The sequence below is a fragment of the Gobio gobio genome (genome assembly GCF_949357685.1).
Source record: "Gobio gobio genome assembly, chromosome: 3".
NCBI lineage: Eukaryota > Metazoa > Chordata > Actinopteri > Cypriniformes > Gobionidae > Gobio > Gobio gobio.
The window spans coordinates 17,745,930-17,769,796 of record NC_137099.1 but is presented as its reverse complement, the minus strand read 5'-3'; the positions used below and the strand labels follow the sequence as shown (position 1 = coordinate 17,769,796).

The window sequence follows — 23,867 nt, the reverse complement described above, 5'->3', positions numbered from 1 at the left end:
AATTACGTTAAAGTTTCATAAACTACTGAACATGCACAAACTCAAATGTATGTTTTTGTGTCGCTTTTTTCATACGAACAGTGTATTATTTATTCATTTGCAATAAAACGCTAATATGCTTGTCTATTTGAAAGGCACTTAGCCTATAAATATAAATATAAAATGAAAAATGTAGGTCAGAAGTGAAACTGAAATTGAGGTTTCAAGACCAAATTAAATATAAATATAAATAAATAAAATAACATCATGGCTACTATGGTTTAGAGTTGTTTAGTCATGACCAGAGATTATTCATATTACATTCACACATAAACATACAAATAATTTATAATGCCATCCGAGAATTTAAGTAGGCCTATACAAATTAAATATATATATATCTTTTATATATATAATATATATAAATATATATAACAATTATATAGGCTACTGCAATAGAATCAGAGGTTTATTCAGTTTTATTTTAAAATTGTATATTAATCCAGTTTTATATTTATAGAAGATTCATGGACCACGTGCACATTATGCATGACGTGACACAGAAGGAGGTGACAGTGGGAGTTTAAAAGGATCTGTTTGTGCGAGAGACAGGCTTGTGTGAAGAGTAAATCTGTCAGTAGAAGTTTTCAGTTACTCAGATTCTAGGTTCACAGCAGGAATAATGATGTTCTGCCGAGCGGCTTGGCAAAGACTTGCACCTCTGGCACGCAAAACACTCACTCCTTTATCCAGCAATGGTAAGAATAATTCACATAATTCAATCCATATTTAGTATAGTTTCGATTGTGCAAAATGAAATTCTCCAGCCTACACTTCACAATCTAAAAGAGAGAGTGATGTTACAACATGTATGAAATATGAAGTGGAAAATTTAAAATATCAATCGTACCTTTTAGGGGTGTGTGTGTGTGTGTGTGTGTGTGTGTGTGTGTGTGTGTGTGTGTGTGTGTGTGTGTGTGTGTGTGTGTGTGTGTGTGTGTGTGTGTGTGTGTTTGTGTGTGTTTGTGTTTTACCCCAATCCAGAACAATGAGTTCTGATGTTTGTGTTATGTAACAAGTGCTCATCATATGCTCATATATAACATATGCTTATCAAATTCCCAAAAATATAGACAATACAACAAGTCTGTTTATAGGGATTTCATCAATCACATCAAAAGACTTCCTTCATGTAAACTGAATAAATCATAAAATTTTCAGCAAACCAGAAAGACTTATTTTGTCTTTGCATTTGGAGGAGACTCATGAATGTTATAATGCAATATTCAGAGAGGTTTTATCTGACGACCCCCCCCCCCCCCCCCCCCATTTGGTTAATGGGTTTGTATTGCAATGTTTAGAATATTATTTGTACTGTTGTGATTATTTTTATGTTTTATATGGTATTAATATTTAGGCTATTCCACATATTTACATAATGATTTGAAAGAAAGTGGGAATGATCAGATTTTTTGTGTAGCGCCCTGCATTCCAAAGAAAATCAACCCATTAAAAATGTCAACTCCCATTTTAATTGCTGCTTTTATTTATTGAACACTTCATTTTTAGTTTACAGATGAAGAAATATGAGTTAAGATAAGGATAGAGATTGTTGAGATAAGTTAAATTTATTTGTATTTTTTACAGTGAGTTTATCTGAATTTTGTTCCGTTTTAATGCAGAATTTTCCATAACAGATAACAGCGACATAAACCCTTCACTGCTCCAGTGCATCTGTGGGAAATAGCTGGGTTTGATCTGTTTAAAGTTAATTTCCTGTCAAAGGATTCACTCAGTTTGAACTGTGCAAAGTTGTTTTTTGCCCCTTCATATGAACATCTTCTGGCCACTTTAACTTAGAGGGCCAATCAGGTTTTTTCTGCTGACTCAGCATTTTGTGCATGATTTAACTTATGCATTCACAAAATCTGCTCAGGCATTTCCTAAAACTACCCAAATATTTGAAAATGCAGCAGGGCTCTCTGCCAACATGAATTTGCCTCGGGTTCTGCACATTAACATCGTCTGCAATGGGGGGAAATGATGCCAGTGTTTATGTGTGCAGCAGAGAGCATGACTACGCACACATTGTCCTGGACACCTGCTGGTCTAGCTTCACCTTAACAGTCTGTTGACGCAGCCGTAAATGAGATTAAATGTGTAAATGAGGCACAGGCCACCTTGTTGCTGAGTCGGTCACCTTATTATTGCAGTCGTTCCTGAAATTTCCAGCTTTGTTCTTGTGGAAAAAAGCTATTTAAAGTCCAGATTTTGGATCTGGATTATGTGACACTGTATTTTTGCACGGACACTGCATGTCCTGTGCATGTGCTCCTGTGGGATGAAATGTTTCTCTAGAGAGAGGGTGGGAGGGGCGGTTTCACAGTTGGACATTGTGTTCCTTTCTGCTGCTTCACTGCAGCTACACAGAGGATGTGTGTTTGCCTAAATGCATGCACAGACACAAAAGCCTGAAACACATGCTGTTTGCTGTATCAGGTTTGTCTGGTCCCCTGTAACTTTGCATGCTATTTCCATTCATCAAACTCATCCACTAAACTTGATTAGGCCTAGTGATGTAATGCAGTGCAAAAGTGCCTGGCTCCTTTTTCAGCGGTGCTGGTTGCGGAAGTCTTTTTTTTTCATCGTTAAAGATATCTAATCCATGAACCAAGAAAATCAGCTACGAGGTGAATCACAACACTACAAACTTTGATTTGAAGCAAAAAAGTTTTTGAAAATCGGACAAAAAGACAAAGGCACAGTACAAGAGTGTGTATTTAACTACAATCCCATAAAGCATTGCGAACAGCATAATCGAGTTAAAAACTGTGGAGAAATATAAAATTACTCATTTACAAATGTTGATTTTATATATCACATTAAAAAGTGTTTAAATCACAATTTTTTCTAAAGTAACACAGTCCAATAGCGACACCCGTAAAGTTACAGCGGGAGAGTCTGCGTCTCTCTTGCCTCCCCTGAGCCCATTGACTTTTAACCGACTCTAGGGCTGTACGATTAATCGAAAAATAACCGAAACCGACATTCAGAACCTCTAACCGACATATTTTTCCCATGTCGGTTATTTCGGTTTTCACGTGACTCCGCCGCGTCAGTCACATCAAGTGCAGTTTGCAGGCACACAGAGAGATGCAGGAGCGGTTATCTGTGTTTATAGATACTCAGAATCACTATAGCAACTGCACGTTTTACACAGTTTATATACAGGTCAGTTAATTGCGGTTCTTATAGCCTACACGTTGCGACACACACACACACACACACACACACACACACACAGACGGCGCGCGCAAGCCCCGAAGCCAGATCGCTTTCACTTTCGTGCTCATAAAGTCTGTCAAGTAAATGCGTTTAAAGGCTTGCCAGTTTCAACATTTAAAGTGATTGTGCACTATTCAAAAACAACAATATGGACAATGTATCCGTTCAGGGCTCAGCTTTTTTCTGTGAGACAGCCGAGCCGTGTCGCGTCTCTGACAACGCGCGCGCCCTGAAGGCAGACCTCTTTCACCTGCGTGCGTCCTCACAAAGTTTGTCATTTGTATGTGGTTTAAGCCATGCCAGTTTCGACCATCAGATGTGTATTATGTTGAACTAATGCCTGATATGTTGCGACAAACGAGCACTCAGACAGAAGCTTGCACATCACGTGAAGATCGCGAGCAGAGAGGAGCGCAGAAACGCAGTGTCAACACTGTCCTGTGACTACAATAAAGTCACTAGCTTAGAAACTCAACCGTTATAGCACATATTTTAATACCTTTTGAAGTAAGTACAAACCACAGCTTAATAATGAATAGAGACGGTATGAGTAATTCACACACACAATCACTCTCTCATTAATGCATTCAAATGAATGTAATGTAGGCCTACTGTGTTAATTTATCTGTATCTGATGTAGCCTACAACAAACAGAAATCTGCCCCATAGACAATAACTGAACCGTTTCCTTCAAGTATTTTAAAATCACAAAGAAATAAACTTTTTCATTAGAAAAAAAAATCCACAATATTTACAGTACAAACCTTATCAGTGAACTTACTCAAAAACCTTATGAGGGCAAAAAATGAACCAAAAAAAAGCGAAATAATCGTTCATTAATCGTAATCGAGGTTTTTATTTTTGGTCAAATCATTACAGCCCTAGCGGTGGCTTTGGTGGGAGGTAATTGAGAATGAATGAGAGAAAGTCACGTGAGAGGGGGCAATGCCTCCGTTGCACTATGATTGAATATGATTGGTTATGGTTGGATATGTTTGGTTTGTGCAATAAATCCCACCTCTGGTTTTCGTGTTACAAGTTTGCGAATCGGTCTGGATGTACAAAATTTTGCGTTTAATGAAAAGACGTATTAAAAAGTAAGTAAACCACTCAGCCATTTAGATATTATGTCATGTCTGAATCAAACTCGAACTTGACTTTCATGATGACTGTAGGGATTTCTGTAGTGAGCAATCAGCTTGGTGAAATTAAAGGTATAGCCTTCATCTTCGTATGTGATCAGTGTTTACCGAACTTGATAACTTGGCTTGATGAAATTGACTATTAAAAAGAACAGCAGATCATCAATTCACAATTAAAATATATACAGTTTAAATTGTGCCTTTAGTTATTATTTTGGAATAAATGTAAAATGCTTGATGAGATTTATACTTGATTTTAATGAATAGAACATTTATTCCATAGTAATTACATAGTAGATGTAAAAATACAAAATAGAACATATATATATATATATATATATATATATATATATATATATATATATATATATATATATATATATATATATATATATATATATATATATATATATATATATATATATATATATATATATATATATATATATATATATTGTTCCACAAATGATTGAAATGACATTACAACTGAGGGACCGTACTAATTTTTGAACAATTTATATCATTTTTACATAGTAAATATTGAAATGGTTTGACACTCAAATTTTGTTTCCAGAATGTTGATAATTTAGAGGCCTATATAAATATAATACAGTTTCTATGTTTAATAATAAAGTGTAATGGATTTTCATATTTTAACATTTGATTGATAGGTGGTGAAGGGAAACAGACTCTAATTATTCTACTCAAAAATACTTAATAAATTTGCATTTACTGATACATGTCTCCCTCTTATCTTTCAATAGCTGTATTCCCTACACGACAGATGTCCTTTGGGCTACCTGCGTCCGGTACAAACATGGCTTACATGGTGATTGGTGGAAGCTCACTTACTGCTGCTCTTGTTTATGTATGTATTTTTACTTCCTTCATCCTGTTTTAGAAAACTTTGGAACTCTTAATAACAATAGCATCCATTTATCCTCATCTAAACTCACCCCATTTCCTCCCTACAGGTTTATAAGACAATAAACTCTGACAGTGCAAGATATAATGAAAGAATCGCTCAACTGGAGGCCAGACCAAAAAGTAAGAATTTTAAAAAAATATTTTCTATGATTTTATTTTATTTTAGCAGTTTTGTTTTTGTCTATGAATACCTGTTTTCAGTTTGCCTGTTAATGACCACAGTTAATCTTTCAAGATCAGTAAAGTAGAATAATTGACACAGACAGCTGGGATTAGATTCCCATTCAGAGTTCTTTTATTCTTGGATTCATTGAATTGATGGGTGCTGTGAGTCAGGCCTGTTCTGGTATGTGTATGTTACTGCAGTTCCTCAGGCCTGATCCTCTTTCTGCAGTTACTCTGCAGCCACTAAGCCATAGCTACATTTAGACAAGCTTTCACTTGTTTACTTCTCTTGCTTACGTGCAGTTAACCACATAACTTTTTGTTTTCCCATCAGGTGAGAAGGGTGTGTATAAATTTAGCCTCTGTCTTAACATTATGTCTGTTTTTATTGTTTTTTTTTTTTTAGTGTTTAAAAATACACTAAGTAGCCAATAACAACTTTTCTATCAATTTTCACATATCTCAGAATACAACCACTTTTCCTAAATTAGTTGCAAAACGTGTGAAGTTTTGACGTTTTGTCTTTGCAAAGTTGTGGCACTTCAAAAGTAAGCATGATTGATGACATCCTTTGAACTTAGTAAAGTGCTTTCCTATTATCAAAAGTACATTATCATTTGTACTTTTGTACTTAGTTTTTTGTATTATTTTTACAGTTTATGTAGTATTATTATTATATTTTTTTTTTTAAAGAAATGAATACTTGTATTCAGCAAAGAAACAATAAATTGATCAAAACAATAAAGACATAACAAATAGCAATAACAAATCATTTTTATTTTAAATAAATGATGTATTTTTTTACTTTATAATAATAATAAATGTTTCTTGAGCAGCAAATCAGCATATTAGAATGATTTCTGAAGGATTGCGTGACTGAAGACTGGAGTAATAATGCAAAAAAAATTTATTTCACATCACAGGAATAAATTACATTTTAATATATATTAAAATAGAAAACAGTCATTTTAAATAGTAGTAATATTTCACAACATTACTGTATTCAATATTTGATACTGTTTTGGTTCAAATAAATGCACCCTCTGTGAGCTAAAGAGACTTTTTTAGAAACATTAAAATCATACTGACCCTAAACTTTTGAACGGTAGTGTGTTCAACATAAATCTGGTTTCATGATATTGCTTATAATAACTGTTTATAAAAGGAATAAATGTTATTCCAAGCCCATATCATTTTATATAATCTTATATTTATACTGTATGCCTATAAAATAAGCATATAGCTAATTTTACTTCCAATGAGTACAAAGATACATTTCCCCCCAATTTTGTCCCATTGTATGTCTTCAGAATCACTTGGAATAGAGCGCATTAGTTGTATTCTACATCTTTCATTCCTTTATGTACTTCTGTGCCCTTCTTGGAGCTTGAAAGTTCCATTCATTGCAATTGCATAGAAAAGAGTGACCACCACCGTCTTCATTCTTTCTTTTTCTTTTTTGGTCCATGGAAGAAAGATATAGGAATAAATAATGCAAAAATGACATTTTTGTGTGAACCCATCTTGCACGTTGATTTGTTTGGTGTTTGCTTGGTGATGGGTCTGCATTATCTTGAGCCAATCAAGCATCCATGCAGGTTCCTTAACAAAACTGACCTATGCTGAGATTTTGGTTCACGTTGAGCTCCCAAGAAAGTTTCTAATGCAAACTTTAAGAGCTTAGACTCAAAGTCAGTTGAGCTTGCTGCTAATCTGAATGAATGGTTTCCGCTATCTGTCTGTGCATCGCCGGGTTCTCTTAATCTCTAATGTTGTTCCAAGGAGAAATTCTGTCATCATTTACTCAACCTCAATTTGTCGCAAATCTGTATGAATTTCTTTCTTCTGCTGAACACAAAAGAAGATATTTTAAATATTAAAAAATACTATGGAAGTCAAAGGGCTCCCATCAACTGTTTGGTTATCGACATTCTTCAAAATCTTATTTTTTTGTGTTCAGCTGAAGAAAGAAATTCATACACATTTGGAACAACCTGAAGGTGAGTAAATGATGACAGAATTTTCATTATTGGATGAACTATGCTAACCCTCTTCATTTTCTTAAAGTCCTGCTTATTGTGTTCCATGTACAGTAGAAGCAGTGGCCAACATAGCCTCAGTAGCAGAAGCAGCTGCGATTGTGGAAAGCACAGTAGCTGAAAACACCATTATTGTTGAGGCCGCAGCAGCAGAACCGGTCATGGTTGATGTGGAGGCTGAAGAGACCCCAGAACATGTGGATGCAGCAATGGAGGTTGAGGCAGAAACGGCCATTGTACAGGCAGTAGCAGCTGATGCCGAGGAACCTACTGCACCTGTGGTTGAGGATGTTGCTGCTGAAGCTGTGGCTCCTATTGCCGAGACAACCGGTGAGGAGTCTTCTGTTGAGGAAACAGTCTGAATACTGAGCAGTCTAGATGTAAACCCTATGTGAATCTTCCCAACCCACCTTGGAACGCTCCATTAACTTGTAGAGACTCCCTCTGTTGTGCTCCTTTTATCTGTGTCCTCTCAGCAGAAAGAAGTGTCCTTTTTGAACTCCACAGGGTGCTAATCCCACAGGGACGGTGAGGAGGAGAGGTGGAGGATGTCCAAAAACATGTGTTGAAGATAAAAAAAAAAACATGGCAATGCACTTAAATATACTTAAATTGCAAGTGGCCTTTTTATTATTCCAGTCTGTGTTTTGACACTTGAATAAATATTATATATATATACACATACAATTATAATATGTAAACCTCTCCTCTTACACAACCAGTGGTTGTGCCTGATGTAATACTTGTTGCCGTGTATGACATTCCCTCATTCATGCGTGTGCAGGGAGACATTTGTCTTAAATAACTCATATTGACAATGTTGGGTGAATTCCAGTCCAGTTGCTAGTTTTGAATTGAGTAAAATATACAAACAAATACTGTACATGCACATATACACTGCTTTCATCGGAATTATCGTAAAAACTTAATCACTCGTAATCACGATTTAGGAAGTGGGAAATATGAAATTTCCGATAGCATGTGAAGGCAGCATTAACACATATATGTATATATATATATACTTACTTACTAAGTACTGTATACATAGATACAAACATCATACATGCATACATACTTCATTTCCCAGAATACCATTCGAATACCAAGACTTTTTGTGGGGCATGGCCAATTTTTAAACATATCTGACCTATTTTAGTGTCTTTCTATACATGCATTCCAAACCGCTATGGTCTTATAAGCAATTTTGTCTTTAAGGGAGATCAGGTTTTTTTTAATGTTTATCATTGTATTTTCACCTGTGAATATGGACTTCTCTTAGCTTTTGGGATGGAGGCAAGCCCCTGCGGCAATTTCCGAACAGTTCATCATTCTGTGAATATCTCTTAACCCTCTGGTTCTCCTTGCGTGGTGGTCAAAAATGACCCTTTTTTCCCCATTTTTAATAAAATGACTGTACTATATTTTAGTTCAATATTTTTTTTATTATGGTACTAAATTATGTTTATGCAGTAGCTATAAATAATATATCAAAAATTAGCTTTCAGTAAGATTTTGTTTGGGCGCAGTACCAAACGTTTCCAATAGATGAAATTAATTTCCCATTCATTTCCAATGTGGTCATTTTTGATCACAAGGAATACAAATGTGACTATTTTTTTCCAGGACCATTCAACCTTTTCGAATCGTGTGTGTGCGTGTGCGTGTGCGTGTGCGTGTGCGCGTGCGAGTGTGCGCGTGTGTGTGCGTGCGTGTGTGCGTGTGTGTGTGTGTGTGTGTGTGTGTTCGCAAGTGCCATAACATTTACCAAGTTTCATACCATTCATACATGTAGTTCAAAATTGAATCAAACTTAAAAACTTTCGTCAATAATGACCGAAGAGCACCAGAGGGTTAAAATGTGAAATATCATAAAGAAACGTTGTGCCAGTGTCATTTTCACATCATAATACTTGACAGACATTTGCTCTTATTCTCAATGCTGTTTTTAGAATTTAGGCTCGACCAACTCAGAATTTATGTTGATTGTAGTTTTTAAAACTGACAAAATATTTGTATTCCCTAAATAAAGTACTTAAAAAAGATATATATATTTTTTAAATTCAGTGCCATTTTGACTGCATTTTTTTTACCCCTTTACATCATGAAATTTAAATTAAATGAAAAATAATGAACAAATCATCATAATAGTTTCTATGCTGTAAGTGCATTTCCATTTTGTATTTCTGTATATTGTGTACATTTGTAGTAGAATAGCTCCTATTGTGTTTTTAATCAGGATGCTTTGCTTAGTTTAGATCATCTGCTTTAATGTTTTCACAATCCTGTTAATACAGATGAAACCCCACTTCCTCAGGTTGATAAATGCATCCCAATTGTTCCTCCTACTGTAGTTTGCATACTTGACACAAATGTTTTCAAACGGACTTGATTATAATGACTTTATTTGAAGACGCTGAGGAATCTCTTACAGTTAATCTGGGTAAATCTCTTTTATGCGTTTTGATTATTTAATCACTAATCTTAGTGGATTTATGCCACTTATGGTGTCTTAAGGAGATTTCCTAATGGTACCGCCTTCAAATCCAGCTTTCCAGGATCTTAGTTTCCATGTTGATGTCCAACAGTATACAGTTTATGTGTGCTCTTCAGCAAAAAAGTACTCAGCTGCCCCCTGCTGCTCTGGGTCAAACTACATAGAAATATTGTATAGCCAGCCATATAATGCAAACTTGAACACGAGGATATAATATTAGATATAAATCTTAAAATAATTCCTTAAATACATGTTTCCATCCAAATGCAAGATTCTGAGAAACAGTCAAACGGAAGATCTAAAGCGCTTGAAGATTTTGACCTTACTCGGTTATCTTCTGTACCGTTTTCCATGTTATTTTACTGTAATATATTTTTTAAATATTCTCATTAACTTATGTTATTGTAGTATTTTTTAAGTTTCATTTGGAACAAAGTTGCAGACAGAACATACAAGCATGTGCAGAAGTCATTACAATTATTATGCCTAACTTGAATCAACCAACGAATTTAAAAAAGCATTTAAAACGTAATATTTTTTAACACTGTTTAAACATTAAATTGCTTATGTTCCTCTTTTGTCAGTCGCTCTGAATAAAGTGACCGCTGAATGCATAAATGTATATCTGTGTTATTTTAGAATAATTGATATACAGATTTATCAATTTAGTAATTATATTTAGTAATTTTGTTTTGTGTTTTTATCACTATTATTAATCTTTTTATGTGTCTAGTTTTTATTAGGTAAAAATAATATATACACTGAACAAAATTATAAACGCAACATTTTTCATGAGCTGAACTCAAAGATCTAAGACTTTTTCTATGTACACAAAAGGCCTATTTCTCGCAAATATTGTTGACATATCTGTCTAAATCTGTGTTAGTGAGCACTTCTCCTTTTATTGTGGCCAGAATAAGGCACACCTGTGCAATAAGCATGATGTCCAATCAGCATCTTGTTATGCCACACCTGTGAAGTGGATGGATTATCTCTGCAAAGGAGAAGTGCTCACTAACACGACATGAGGGTGAGTAATTAATGACAGAATTTTTATTTTTGGGTGAACTAACCCTTTAAGTGCCGTGATGAAGAGATAATAAGTCTTATTCACTTGTCATAATGTTATGCCTGATCAGTGTATATATTACAGCTAATGTTTATTTTATTTTATTTCAAGTAATGACAATGTTGTATGGATTTTTATTTTTTAAGTTGTAGTTAACCATGATAAACCTGACAAAGATTCTTCAGAATTTCCCTCAAATTCAGAGAAAAATTGAATAAATAGAAAATGCTCAAATAAAGTCCATAGATTCAACTTGATGCTAACTTATAGCATATTTACTGCTCTAAACTAATCTTGTTGCAGCTATCCCAATGTCTGATCTAATGAGCACTGTGAAAATCCTGGCTGGATCTACAGTGGAGATTGCAGCTGCTTCGGTTGGTGATCAGCACCTGGTGGCCGCAGTGAGGTTGGCTGAGGAGAACAGTTCTGTGGAGACCCTCAATGGTCTGGAGATTGTTGAGGTCTCAGCAGAAGTGCGTGAGGAAGCTGAGGTTGAGGAACCCACGATTGATAGATCTGATCTGAAAACAGGAGGAGGAGAACTAGAGGACCTGCCTTCAGCACTTCAGGCAGTAGAAGAGACTACTCTTGAAGTGGCAGATGATCATGTCAAGTCCGAGGCAGACAGCCCTGTTGAGGCCGAAGTTTATGTCGAAAGCCCTGCTTCATCAGAGGAGGCCTCTGTTACAGAGATGGAGAGTATCTTGGAATTGGAAGAGTCATTGAGTCCTGTGGTGATGTTGTCAGAAGATGACACCATATCTGGACCTGCTGAGGCGATGTCAGAAACGGTCGAGGCAGTAGATCAAAAAACAGAGGAGGAAAAAGCATTATGTCATGAGCATGAGCCAGCTGCCACTGAAACAGAACATTCAGAACTCACAGCGCCACCAACAGAACTGGAGGAAGCGCTACAGGCCACAACAGAGCCTGCAGAAGAAGTTGTTGTGGAAATAATACTGGATGCTGTGGAGGAAGCTAAACCAGTTAAGGAATCAGAAGATGGTAATAAAATTATATAACCTTAATGACTCTCTTTAGACCTCTTCAGTATTCTGATGTAGAAATCCAGATTCCACACAAATTGGATATCAGTTTTGGACATTCAGTCATCATGTACTTATTTTTCCACAGCTGCTGAAAGTGGAGATGTTACGTTGACCATGGCACAAGCCTGAAGTGAATGTTCTACAGAACCTGAGGCACAGAAAGCGAGTGAAACCCACAGAATCTGTAACAAACACACAGTGAAGAATCCATAAAGTGAACATGCAGTGCTGTTATAATAATGAAATAACTTTAATCAAAATGTACTTGTCCATACTCTCTTGAGCTCGAAATCTCATCTCAACACATTTAGTAAATGGCTATGCTCTTCTTAATTTTGCCATTTTATCTGAATATCGATATTTGTGAGATTTAGTCAGTCAAAACAGTTTTGAAGTTATCTAATTTGTGTCATTGTATTATGTGAATATTAAAAGTTATGTTTTTTGTTAATGAGGTATTTATGGACACAATAATGTTTTTAGATTTGTGGATTGTTTTAAAAAGAAAAGATCAGAATTGAGACAGAAGGTCCCAAGTGGCATGTTATAAAAATTATAATTAATTCAATACTTGCTGTAATTATTTGGGTTATTATTCAATAATTCTGAGTTAGATTTCAGTCATATTCGCTATTAATTAAAGCCTATAGGCTAATTGAGTGAATTCATAGAATTCTATTTAAATTCATAGTGTTGCTATTATGACATAAAATAAAATATGGTCAATTAAATATGTGTATTATATAAGTCAGAGTCATATATAAGTTACCTTTATAATTAATCTCTTACTGATTATGGGATACTTGGTTATTCAATTATTCAACTAAATTTTCAAAACACAATTTTAAATAGAATAGTCAATTTAGTATTTTATATTAATTTACTTTATATAAAAATATAATATAAAGTAAATATGCATTGTTCTTCCATCTTATCTGTAAGCACATATATTTTAAAAACAATATAGCCATACAAATTATGTTTTGCTTGTTCATAGAGTCTGAAGTTATGTTTTGATTTTTTTTTCAGATTCATCTAGTTCACCACCAGAGGTTCTCATAAGCTTGTGTCGTTCATCTTTTTTTCTCTCTCTCGAATCAGTGTACTTTGGCAAACTGATTAAGACTTTTCAAACATTGACAACTGTGATACAGTGTATACTTCATCGTACTACACGATTTAAAGGAGATTTTTCTAATTCTTGTATAATGCAGTTTTTATAAATGTTAGACTTGCCTCTTCGAAATAAATAAATAGGCCTATATGAATCATTCACTGTACAGTGGTAATGAAAAAAAAATACAGACATTCATGTAATGATCAGACAATCATTAAAATGTTGAAACATCACTGCTGAAAACTATTTCAAAACCATATAGGCTTTTATATTGGATATTAGGGATACAACAGACCTGTTCATGTTGTTTTTCATAATGTATAGGCCTATTACTTTAACTGACTCTAAAATAAAAATCAACTGTAAAATAGTTTTGCGGTACTCATTTCATTTGATGAATTTCCTGGTAGAATTAGAATTTCATATTTTTTTATAGTATGCATCTGTTCTGTATAGCTACGCTATTACTAATTATATAAATCACCTTTTCCCACATAAAATTATTTGTAGGCCTATTTAATATTGTCTACATAGGAATTATTATGAAGAATAAAAATCACATTTCAGTTCAGTATTAAGTTATATCAGAAGTCAAACAGCAGAGGGCGCTAAACATATGCATACGAGATATGAAAGTTGAAATTTGTTTTTTTTGTTGTTGCGTTAAACTGACTGCATATTGTCCCACACCCACGATGAGTCCAACAAATGTCAGTTTTTCCTCATAATGATGAGGATCATTATAGCATATAGGCTATTGATTTCCCCTGCAACCTATCAATACCTGCATTCTGCAGTTTCTGACAATCTAGGAAAATGTGAAATTTTTATGTTTTCAGTATTTCACTTTTGCGTTAGAATGATCATTTTTAAATTCTCATTTACAGTGACTTTTACTTTCGTTTTCCCAATAGTCCAAATATACACGTGTTCTAGTTTTGATTTTGTTTTTTGTTTTTATGGGACAATCAAAGGGTTTTAGGGCTCAGCGCTTAAAAGCGTGACGAAGTGGACCCCATTTTATTAGCTACCATAAAAACGTTCCTTTTTTAACCAAATTGTGGCAGGAATGTCTACTTTTCCTTTTGAAGTTTAACTCTAATAAAATACTTTATTGGCATGGTTGTGTTGTTTACATTCAATATTTTAAAGCTTTAGGCCTACACAAAAAAAATAATGACAAGAAAGTGAACAATAACAAATAATCTATTATTTTTTTATATAAGGTGCTAATTAATGAATAAAAATAAGATAATAATATATAAACAGACATTTGTCAAGATTTAATGAAAAAAAAAATGCTGTAATATGTAGATTGATAGTTTCTGATAATATTGATCAAGTAGTTGGTTTCTGAGGGTGCATCTCTCTCTCTCTCTCTCTCTCTCTCTCTCTCTCTCTCTCTCTCTCTCTCTCTCTCTCTCTCTCTCTCTCTCTCTCTCTCTCTCTCTCTCTCTCTCTCTCTCTCTCTCTCTCTCTCGTTGTCATTCTCTACTACATCATGACTCTGACCTGGATGTACTGTCTGCAAACACAACCCTTCCATGTCCTCTCTGCTCGATCATTGTAAGGGACTGATTTGACTTGGACTAGTAGGTCTTGTCTTAGAGGCCCATCAGTGTTCAGTGTGTCTGTTTAGACCCGTGTGATGATCAGGTGTGTTAGAGCTTAGCCGCTAACGGCCACAGTGTGACGGGCTCTAACAAACCACAGCCACCAAACTCCCAGTTTCTTATGCCTGCGTAAACCGAACAAGCACAGAGTGTGGGTTTGATTGGGAAAATCAGCTTTTCAAGGTAAGAAATCTACTTTTACGCTTTCCATAACGCCGAAGAAGCATTAGCAGAGACTATGCGGGCATATTAGCTTAGCTCTATGGAACGAATCTAATGAGGCACTTCGCGGTGTTTTTTAGTGCCGCTTTGCAGTATAAAGAGTAACCCCGACATGAATACAAATGTTTTATCGTTAATTTGTTTAAAAGTGCCTATATTTCTTGTGTTGTGAGCTCCTCTGTGTCGTATTCGCTGGCTGGCTAACTTAAGCTAAATGCTAGCAGAGAGTTGACAACTAACCATTAACGCTTCGTTGTTCATATATCTGTTTTCTTATTAAGATCGAGATGTTAAGTGTTTCAAAATCAAACTAGCGTATGACTACTTTGTCAGCATTGAAATGTATCACTTGTTTTGTACTATCTATAATATCAGAGATGATTCGCTCTGTTCACAAGGTTTGTGCTCGAGGAAAGCTGTTTTTATTATTTTAAAGAGCACATGCATACGATAAACGATGTTTTTCCTTCTAAGGAACTGAGATAACATTGGTGTGTGGTATTTCCTTCAGTGTTTATATTGTAACGCCCACTTATTTGGAGAGAGTACAGTAGGATAAGGGCTTTGTTGTAGTCACTGGTGTAAACACTACATTTACCCGCTCTCTCATGGTAAATGTCAGGATTGTATTTGCTTGCATGTGACTGTTACAATGAAATGCAAACCTCTAAGGTGTGATTGATGTGTCTCTGATCTGTGTTTTATATATATATATATATATATATATATATATATATATATATATATATATATATATATATATATATATATATATATACACATATACATACATATATATATATATATATATTTTTTTATAAATCTGCGGTCTGGGGACTATTATGGGGGTCTGTAGAAATGTTTGCAGAAAAAGTGGAAAACATGTTAGATTAAATCAAGTAAACATTACATTAAAATAAATATATAAATAAAACGAATGAATAAATCAATAACTATAAGTGCTATGATGAGTAGAGAAAAATCCTAATCTAGTAACAAGTATATAATATGGTAATTTTTTACAGTTTAAATTGGGTTTTTATACAATAAACTATATAGATATTTTTACATTTTATTCAAGATGGGGGTCCTTGGCACGAGGATGATCATATTTGTGGCATTTAAAACCGTTAAAGCCAAAATATGTAATTTTTCATCGTTAGAGCGAGGTCATTTATTCAAAATAAAGGCATAGCTTGATGACCCCTGTATTTCGTGGAGCTTTTATTATGCTGCAGACGATCGCTTCTGCTTCTTCCACTCATGCGTGTGTGGGGTAACACAGTGCTGTTTTATCATATTACATACATTTGAGTGTGTTGAAAGTTGTTATAATGCTACTCTGTGCGTTCACTCGGCTGCTATGAGACACTTGTTGCACACTGCAGTAAGCTAGATCAATATTAGGCATGGTAAAACATACTCGTAAATCAAGAAAACGACATTTAAACAATAAGACTAACTGTGTTGAGCTATATAACAATGATTTGTTTTCTGCCGATGAATGTATCCAGACAGTTGCTCACCTGTCTAATAAAACACAGACTATATTAAACGTCTTTGGTGTTTCCATGGTTTCTAAAAATCGACGGTAACGCGGGTATGATGTCATTGATAGGTGATGCATGGACATGGTCCGTGTCCTGGTTAAAATTGCTTATTTCTCTGGATTTAAACATTCTTGGAAACATTTAGGATAATGTAAGCACACAAGTCAACAAAATATATAACATTGTTCTAGTGGTTTTTGGATATTTTAATCCCAAACTCTTACATATTGTGCCTTTAATTTAGACTGCTGAGAGTGGAGGGAAGTGCTGAAGTCAACAACAGCGGACTTTGGTATACCTAATCAGCAGTTGCTGATTTCAACCGATAAGGTCTTTGAAAGGTGCAGTCCGTTGAGCAGATTTCTTTGCAATATTAGGAATTATATCTCCAACATGTCTGCTTCCATATCATAATATGATGATGCATTTTCTTAAAGCCAATGAAACATTGGTTATTGAGACAAATGAGCATGCAAGGACAGGTCAAAGATTGGGGAGATTAATTCATATGAGGGTGGAGCGTAAAAGCATTTGTGCGATGGATTATGTCCTGTGTGCGGTCGTTTGCAGGGTTTTTCACATTGAATCCCAATGAATAGGGTGAGTTTCTGTTCGTGCTTTCATTGAATTTAAATGTTTTTTTTTTTCTTGCAACCCACATCTCAGTGTTCCAGTAAACTGATTTGGACTTAATCATTGGATGATGTTTAAATGCAAATAGGCAAAGCAGATGACACATTATGTTGTCATGGAAGCAACGTAAATAATAAACTCAACTAAATTTGACTACATGCTCTGAAAAGACCAAGATCATGTGTAAAGAGATTAAATAGGGTAAATATTTAGATTTCATGTTGACTTAAATGAAGACAGGATCAAACTGGGTTTCCCTGCTTTTCCAGATGCTCGGAGATCAATAAGCGGGGTGTGGTTCAGTGCTCTTTGGAACCAGAATCATTTCATGCGAAGCCTTTGCTCCCTCAGAGTTGCCATTGGCATTGTCAGATAGCTTTACAGTTGTTCCATCGTTGTTCCATTTCTTTATTATTGATTTAACTGTTCTCTGGATAGTGACTGATGTTCTTGTATCTACTGTTTTTCAGTTACTTTTTTTGTGGCGTTTCTGGGCATGTTTTTTTCTTGATGATTTAAGTTCTGCCACAACACTGACCAAAGCCCGACCGATATAGGTTTTTTCAGGGCGATGCCGAAACCGATATTATGGAGTTAAAAAGTCTGATATCGATATATCGACCGATATTCTTTATATGTATATTATAGTACAGTTTGGTTTGTCCAAACTTTTGACTGGTACTTTATATATAATGCAGTATATTAGGGGTGTGCCATATCATACCGTCCACGATTATACCGGTATTCATTTTTACATGATAAAAAAAGTGTCATATCGCGATATCAATGATATAGCAACGCAATGACGTATGGTGCATTTACGTTCCCTAGCGCGCACTACAACAACACCCATTAATATAGAACGAGGATTCATCTGACTTGGAAGTACCTGTGCATTAGGGATGTGACGGTGAGGAAATTTTCCCACCGGTTAATTGATGTGTGACAACACCGGTATCACCGGCGGAGGCTTTTAAATCACTAATTCTATCTAACCGAAAGTAACATGCACCCGACCGCTCTGAACTGAAAACGCGCCAGTGCGCACACACCATGAGGCCATGGGCGCGTCTCAATCAGTTCCCTAGTTCAGTAGTCAGGGCACTGATCAAGCATTGATCAGTCTATGATTGAGATGCACGCCATGAATGCACACTGTTAGTTCGTCCGTAAAGCCTCATTTATACTCGACGAGCCCGCACGAGCGCGAGGGTGCGCGCGGCAAAAATAAATCCGCGCAGCAGCGTAGCGCGGAGGCTCGCACTGCGGAGCCAGGCGAAAGTAAACAATGCGCGCTCTGTGCGGCCGTGCACATTTTACTTTCGGTTCTTAATTAGCGCCAATTCGCCTGCGGGTTGCTTGAATTGTGGGTTCATTAGCCTATTATTTTTAATGAAAAACACAACAACAAAACAAATGACAAACTCCCTTAAATAGGCGCTTTTACGTTTCGCTTTGAAACCAAATCTTCCGCGATCATCTCAGTCAGCTCCTCACTCTTAAATCTGATGAATGACTCCTGCCGCTGCCGAGACTCACGATCGGATCCTGCTTTATTAAGCAGACACGTTCAGTTTTTATTTGTATTGTCTGTTCTCTAACTGAACCTAATTATTTTATTACTATAAAAACAAATCAAAAAGACGGTGGGTGGTGCCACGGTGGGCAAGTGATGTAACCGGTGTGGAGTCTGGACACCGGTAACACCGGCAACACCGACTATCGTAGCAAGCCTACTGTGCATTAAACAATTTTATTGCACACCTTCCAGCCAATTAAGGTTTTTGATGAAAACATTCCAGGATTCTTCTTCATATAATGGACTTCAATGGGCCCCAAATGGTTCAAGGTCCAAATGACAGTTTCAGTGCAGCTTCAAAGGGCTTTAAACGATACCAGACAATGAATAACGGTCTTATCTAGCGAAACGATCGGTCATTTAAAAAAAAAAAAAAGTTTACTCTTTATAAGCACAAATGCTCGACTTGCTGTTCTGTGATGCACGTTCGTGACGTCATGTAATACGCAATTACGTTGGAAAGGTCACGCTTGAGGCTTGACATAGGCGGAAGTACAGAGTCAGTGTTTACAAGTTGAACGTGCACATACTAAGTCAAACGCCGTTTACAAAAAAAGGGAGTTAAGAGGTAAAACAACGATGTCGGACAATTTTGAACTTCGAGGAAAAGATGAGATGGAGTTTTTCGCCCTGCCCTACCTTTTTGAACCAGAATACACAGAGGAAGAAATTAGGCAGATGGAAGAGACTGCTGCGGCGACACACGCCTCTCAAGCATCGGGCAGACGAAGATCTAACGACGAGACGTGGTGGTGCACATGTGGCAAATGCTAACCATTGCCAACAGAGGAAGAATCTCAATGCGGCCACGACTGGACCATTTCAATCCCGCCATTAGAATCAGTCATTGAGTCAGCAGGTGAGACCCTGTTTCCATCTCGCCGCATTACCAAACAAAATTAATTTCCACTGTTACTGAGCAACAGCTTTTTAGAGGTGTTTTTTAGTTTGCCCAAAATTAACTGGAGACGCCGTCCGTAATTGTGTGACGTCACAAATGTGCATCACAGAACAGAGCAAGGCGAGCATTTGTGCTTCTAAAACGTAAACTTTTTTTAAATTTTTAATGACCCATCGTTTCGCTAGATAAGACCCTTATTCATTGGTATCGTTTAAAGCCATTTGAAGCTGCACTGCAACTGTCATCTGGACCTTGAACCGTTTGGGACACATTGAAGTCCTGGAATGTTTTCATCAAAAACCTTAATTTCTTTTCGACTGAAGTAAGAAAGACATGGACATCTTGGATGACATGGGGGTGAATAAATTATCAGCAAAAGTTTATTTAAAAGTGAACTAATCCTTTAAAGGATTAATTCACTTTATTATGAAAATTACCCTATGATTTACTCACCCTCAAGCCATTATGGGTGTATATGACTTTCTTCTTTCTGATGAACACAATTAGAGTTATATTAATAAATATCCTGATGTTCAGGAGGTCCAGGAAGTGAATACTTTTTTTATTTGCTGTAGTTTCACTTGCACTCACACATCTTACTGGATGACTGGTAATGCATTCTGTGCACTGCTGTGGTGGATTGTGGGAGAGGCAATGCGACCATTCCCTGTACATAACCTGCCATTATCATCTTTAGTCATCAAATAGCTGCGTTTGAATGCAGGGAAATTTGTCTGCTTAGTGCTTTGTGAACCGATTTAGCAAGGTCAGTCAACATTTGCTCTGTGTTTGGCTCAAATATTTGACCCCCCCTGACTCATGCACAGTTTCCCCTGTTTGCCATCTGCACTTTTGTGTGGGATTCTGAGTTATATAAAAAAATGGAACTGCCATCTTTAGTAAAATTGCAGTATCTTTTTTTTCTCCTAGGAGCGCTTTTTGTTGCTAGATTTAATGAACATTTAAATAACAATAAAAATTCTACAATAAAAACAATACAAATTCTGTCATTATTTTCCCAACCTTGACATTTTCAAGCTGTATGATGTGTAACACAAAAGGAGATGCGTAAAAATCTGCTAAGGGGTAATTAAACGTAACAAATCATGCAAAACATTTTAAACAACTGAGATGATGAGATCAAACTACATTTTATGAAAATCACCTGTCAACTTTATAATACATATTACATCAGCATATGAGTGTCACATTGGACAACTACAGAGACTCTCAATCAGGGCCTGAAATTAACTTTTTCGACCACCTGCCACAGTGACTTTTTTACCAGCCACTTTTTTTTCTCCTCGACATTTAGCCTGTTCATGTGCTTGTCTTGGATTTTTTTGTGTGGTGTAGATATAATTTATTCTGAAGAAATATTTTTAACAGTGTTCAATCAACTTTGACATATTTAAATTTTTACCTTTTTATAAAGGGCATTTTTTCCCCATAATCTTATTAAATATAGTCAATGCTTCAGCTTTCAGTTTATATTCTTAAATTTGATCTATAAAACACATCACACACGGCTTTGTTGATGGCTGATTTAGTCACGATCAAGAATGGTTAAACAGAACTGAATTAATATTATTATTACTGGTAAAGTTACCGCGTACCGGACATTTTCTCACCGCTTCCCAACTCCCAACATGCACACGACGCACACACATCTGTGGTTGTACTGTAGCCTACGCCAGCTTTGCATTATTATCTCGTCCCATCTCACCAACAGTTTAATACTCGCACATCCAAACGTAATCAGAGAAGGGCCTCATCTTCTTTCCGATGAATCCAATCGCATGAATGTAGTCGCATCCTCTCAAACTGCCTAGTGAATCACTCAATTCTCATTGGCTACCTGCCAATGTTGCAGGTAGATTGACAGTGTTACCCGCCAATTGCAAAATTAACCCGCATTTGGCCCGTGGTCGGATGTTAATTTCAGGCCCTGCTCTCAATGTCACTCATTTAACAGTTCATCTATTGCCAAAATTATGCAAAAAGATCAGTCAAGAATAGAAAATTATTGAAGATATTAAAATCAGTAATATCAGAATGAATGGCTAATGATTATGCGCGCATAAAATATGTCCATCAAAACCAACATGTTGAACGATAATCACTAACCTGGTGAAGTTTTTCAATTGGATTGGTGTTTATTCTCTTTAGCATGCAGTAGGGATGGGCGATATACCGGTAGACATTAACCAGTTGAAATTTGAGATTTTGGATATATATCGCAGTTACACAGGAGTTGCCAGCTCCTGTGTCAGCATTACATGTATGCGTTGTGGTGCTCACGTGAACGGCGTCAGCCAATACAGAGCTGGCGTTCTGATGTAGAACCCGGAAGCACTGCAATGTGAACTAGAGGTCGGACGACATTTCGGGCCGATATTTGTAATTTTTTAATATATCAGCATCGGCCGATATCCGTGTTTAGTAGTGCCGATTTAAAGCCAGGCACGTCCACGGGCAGCCCCGTGTGATTGGTGCGGTGGAACCGTCCGAAACTGGTATAATGCTACAGCTGGTAGAAGGTTTGCTTACTTGCAGTTAACTTTAGGACTGTAGTCGAAAACTATCAGCAGCTTGCTTGATAACATATTAGCCCCAATGTTTTAAGTTCTGTTTTATTTTTCTTGTATTGTAGTCAGAGAATTTCACTCTGTGCATGGGGTGGAGAAGGCGGCAGCTCTCACAAACACTGCAGCGTGATTGAGGACGAGGGCTACGTTACTCCGCCCCGCTCACAGACAGCACCATGCTCAGAGACACAGAGCTGTCCTGACTCCTGGAGCAGCCCAGAACAGTGTATGACAGGAGGCTAAAGCCTTGTTTATACTTGATGCGTCCGCACGAGCGCGAGGGTGCGCGCTGCAAAAATTATATCAACGCAGGGTGGGCGGTCGTGCGCATTGTGCAGTCATCGGAGGCTCGTGCTGTGGAGCCAGACAGAAGTATAAACAAGCACCCTCAAACACAAGCAAAAGCACTCTCAGTTGATACTGTAATATACTTGCGAAACAAATTGGGCAGATTTGCACATTGGTGTTCACGCTCTGGAGAGCGCCAGATGTGAGAGCGGCATCTATTTACAACGTGTTTTTGCAGCGGGGAGTAATGTACGTTAGCCAGATCTGAACGCGATCAGAGTTTTTATTCAGTGCTGAGGTAATGCAGGCTCGTGAAACTCAAGGCTATACAGTCTATAAAATCCATTGAATAAAACTATTGATTTTCATGCTGCTAAGAGCACCGACGGCTAGTCTCGGAAGTGACATCTAAATATAAATGCTGGACTCACTCTGCACGAGACAGAAATATCCTCCTGAGACCCAGAATAGAGGTTTTGCCTCTGTAGATGACATTGTATTTTAGTCAATTTCTCTGACAACATACACAGTTTTGTCTGGATATTCTTATGAAATATGAGATTCTTATGAAAATATACCTTTTTATCACTCCCATTATTACATGTCTTTTTACATATCATCCCAAAAACACATTACTATGCAAATTAGATAGTGTTGTTTAGATGCATTTCATAGAATGGGAATGGCATTTATGGCCATGTTTATCATTAATCCTTGGTCAGTTTATTGATTTGTTTGTTTAACTTTGGATAAATATTTTATTTTATTACCATGCAGTGCACAAAATTAAGATTCGAGAGATGGTCAGAAGTCAGTGTTCAATAAATGAAATTAAGTTTAGAAATGTTGTGCATCCACTTATTATTATTGTGACATTTTAGCATGCAAATGAAGGGGGAAACTTCAAGATATCAGCCCTAAAAATCGGCAGCACATATTGGCCATCGGCTGACACTGCCCTGTAAACATCGGCATTGGTTATAGAAAAACCCATATCAGTCGATCTCTAATGTGAACAGTGTAGGAGAAGAAATTGTTGAATAAAGCTGTTATTTTAGTTTTTTTTGCACACAAAAAGTATCCGCGTTGCTTCATATCATTTTGTTGAACCACTGTAGTCACGTGGATTATTTTAACAATGTCTTTACCTTTCTGGGCCTTGAAAGTGGTAATAACGTTGCAGTCTATGTGGGGTCAGAAAACTCTCTGATTTCATCAAAAATA

At 36.4% G+C, this 23,867-nt stretch overlaps 2 protein-coding genes across 6 annotated transcripts in view; both read left to right on the top strand.

Moving 5' to 3' along the window:
* Nucleotides 1-590: 590 nt before the first annotated feature.
* On the top strand, nt 591-14,388 carry mgarpb (mitochondria localized glutamic acid rich protein b). 4 transcript variants are annotated; one of them, XR_013816156.1, is made up of 7 exons: nt 591-737; nt 5,171-5,274; nt 5,381-5,453; nt 7,592-7,867; nt 11,404-12,108; nt 12,238-12,336; nt 13,182-13,633. XR_013816156.1 is itself a non-coding variant. In XM_079811845.1 (7 exons), exons 1-6 carry the CDS (start codon nt 662-664, stop codon nt 12,279-12,281), a joined length of 1,278 nt encoding a protein of 425 aa, XP_079667971.1. In that variant the 5' UTR covers nt 591-661; the 3' UTR covers nt 12,282-12,314; nt 13,182-14,388. The 4 variants fall into 4 exon arrangements, 2 of the variants coding, with proteins under 2 accessions (XP_079667971.1, XP_079667972.1); XR_013816157.1 differs by having other exon boundaries at nt 12,238-12,366; XM_079811845.1 differs by having other exon boundaries at nt 12,238-12,314; nt 13,182-14,388.
* A 361-nt stretch (nt 14,389-14,749) lies between these two features.
* elf2b (E74-like factor 2b (ets domain transcription factor)) overlaps nt 14,750-23,867 on the top strand; it is a 35,855-nt gene continuing 26,737 nt past the window's right edge. Inside the window, exon 1 of one of the 2 annotated variants that reach the window (XM_079811797.1) lies at nt 14,750-15,065. The gene's annotated coding sequence lies outside the window, so the exon portion shown is untranslated. Of the gene's footprint in view, nt 15,066-16,958; nt 17,255-23,867 lie in introns of those variants that run through there. The other variant, XM_079811801.1, reaches the window with a different exon arrangement.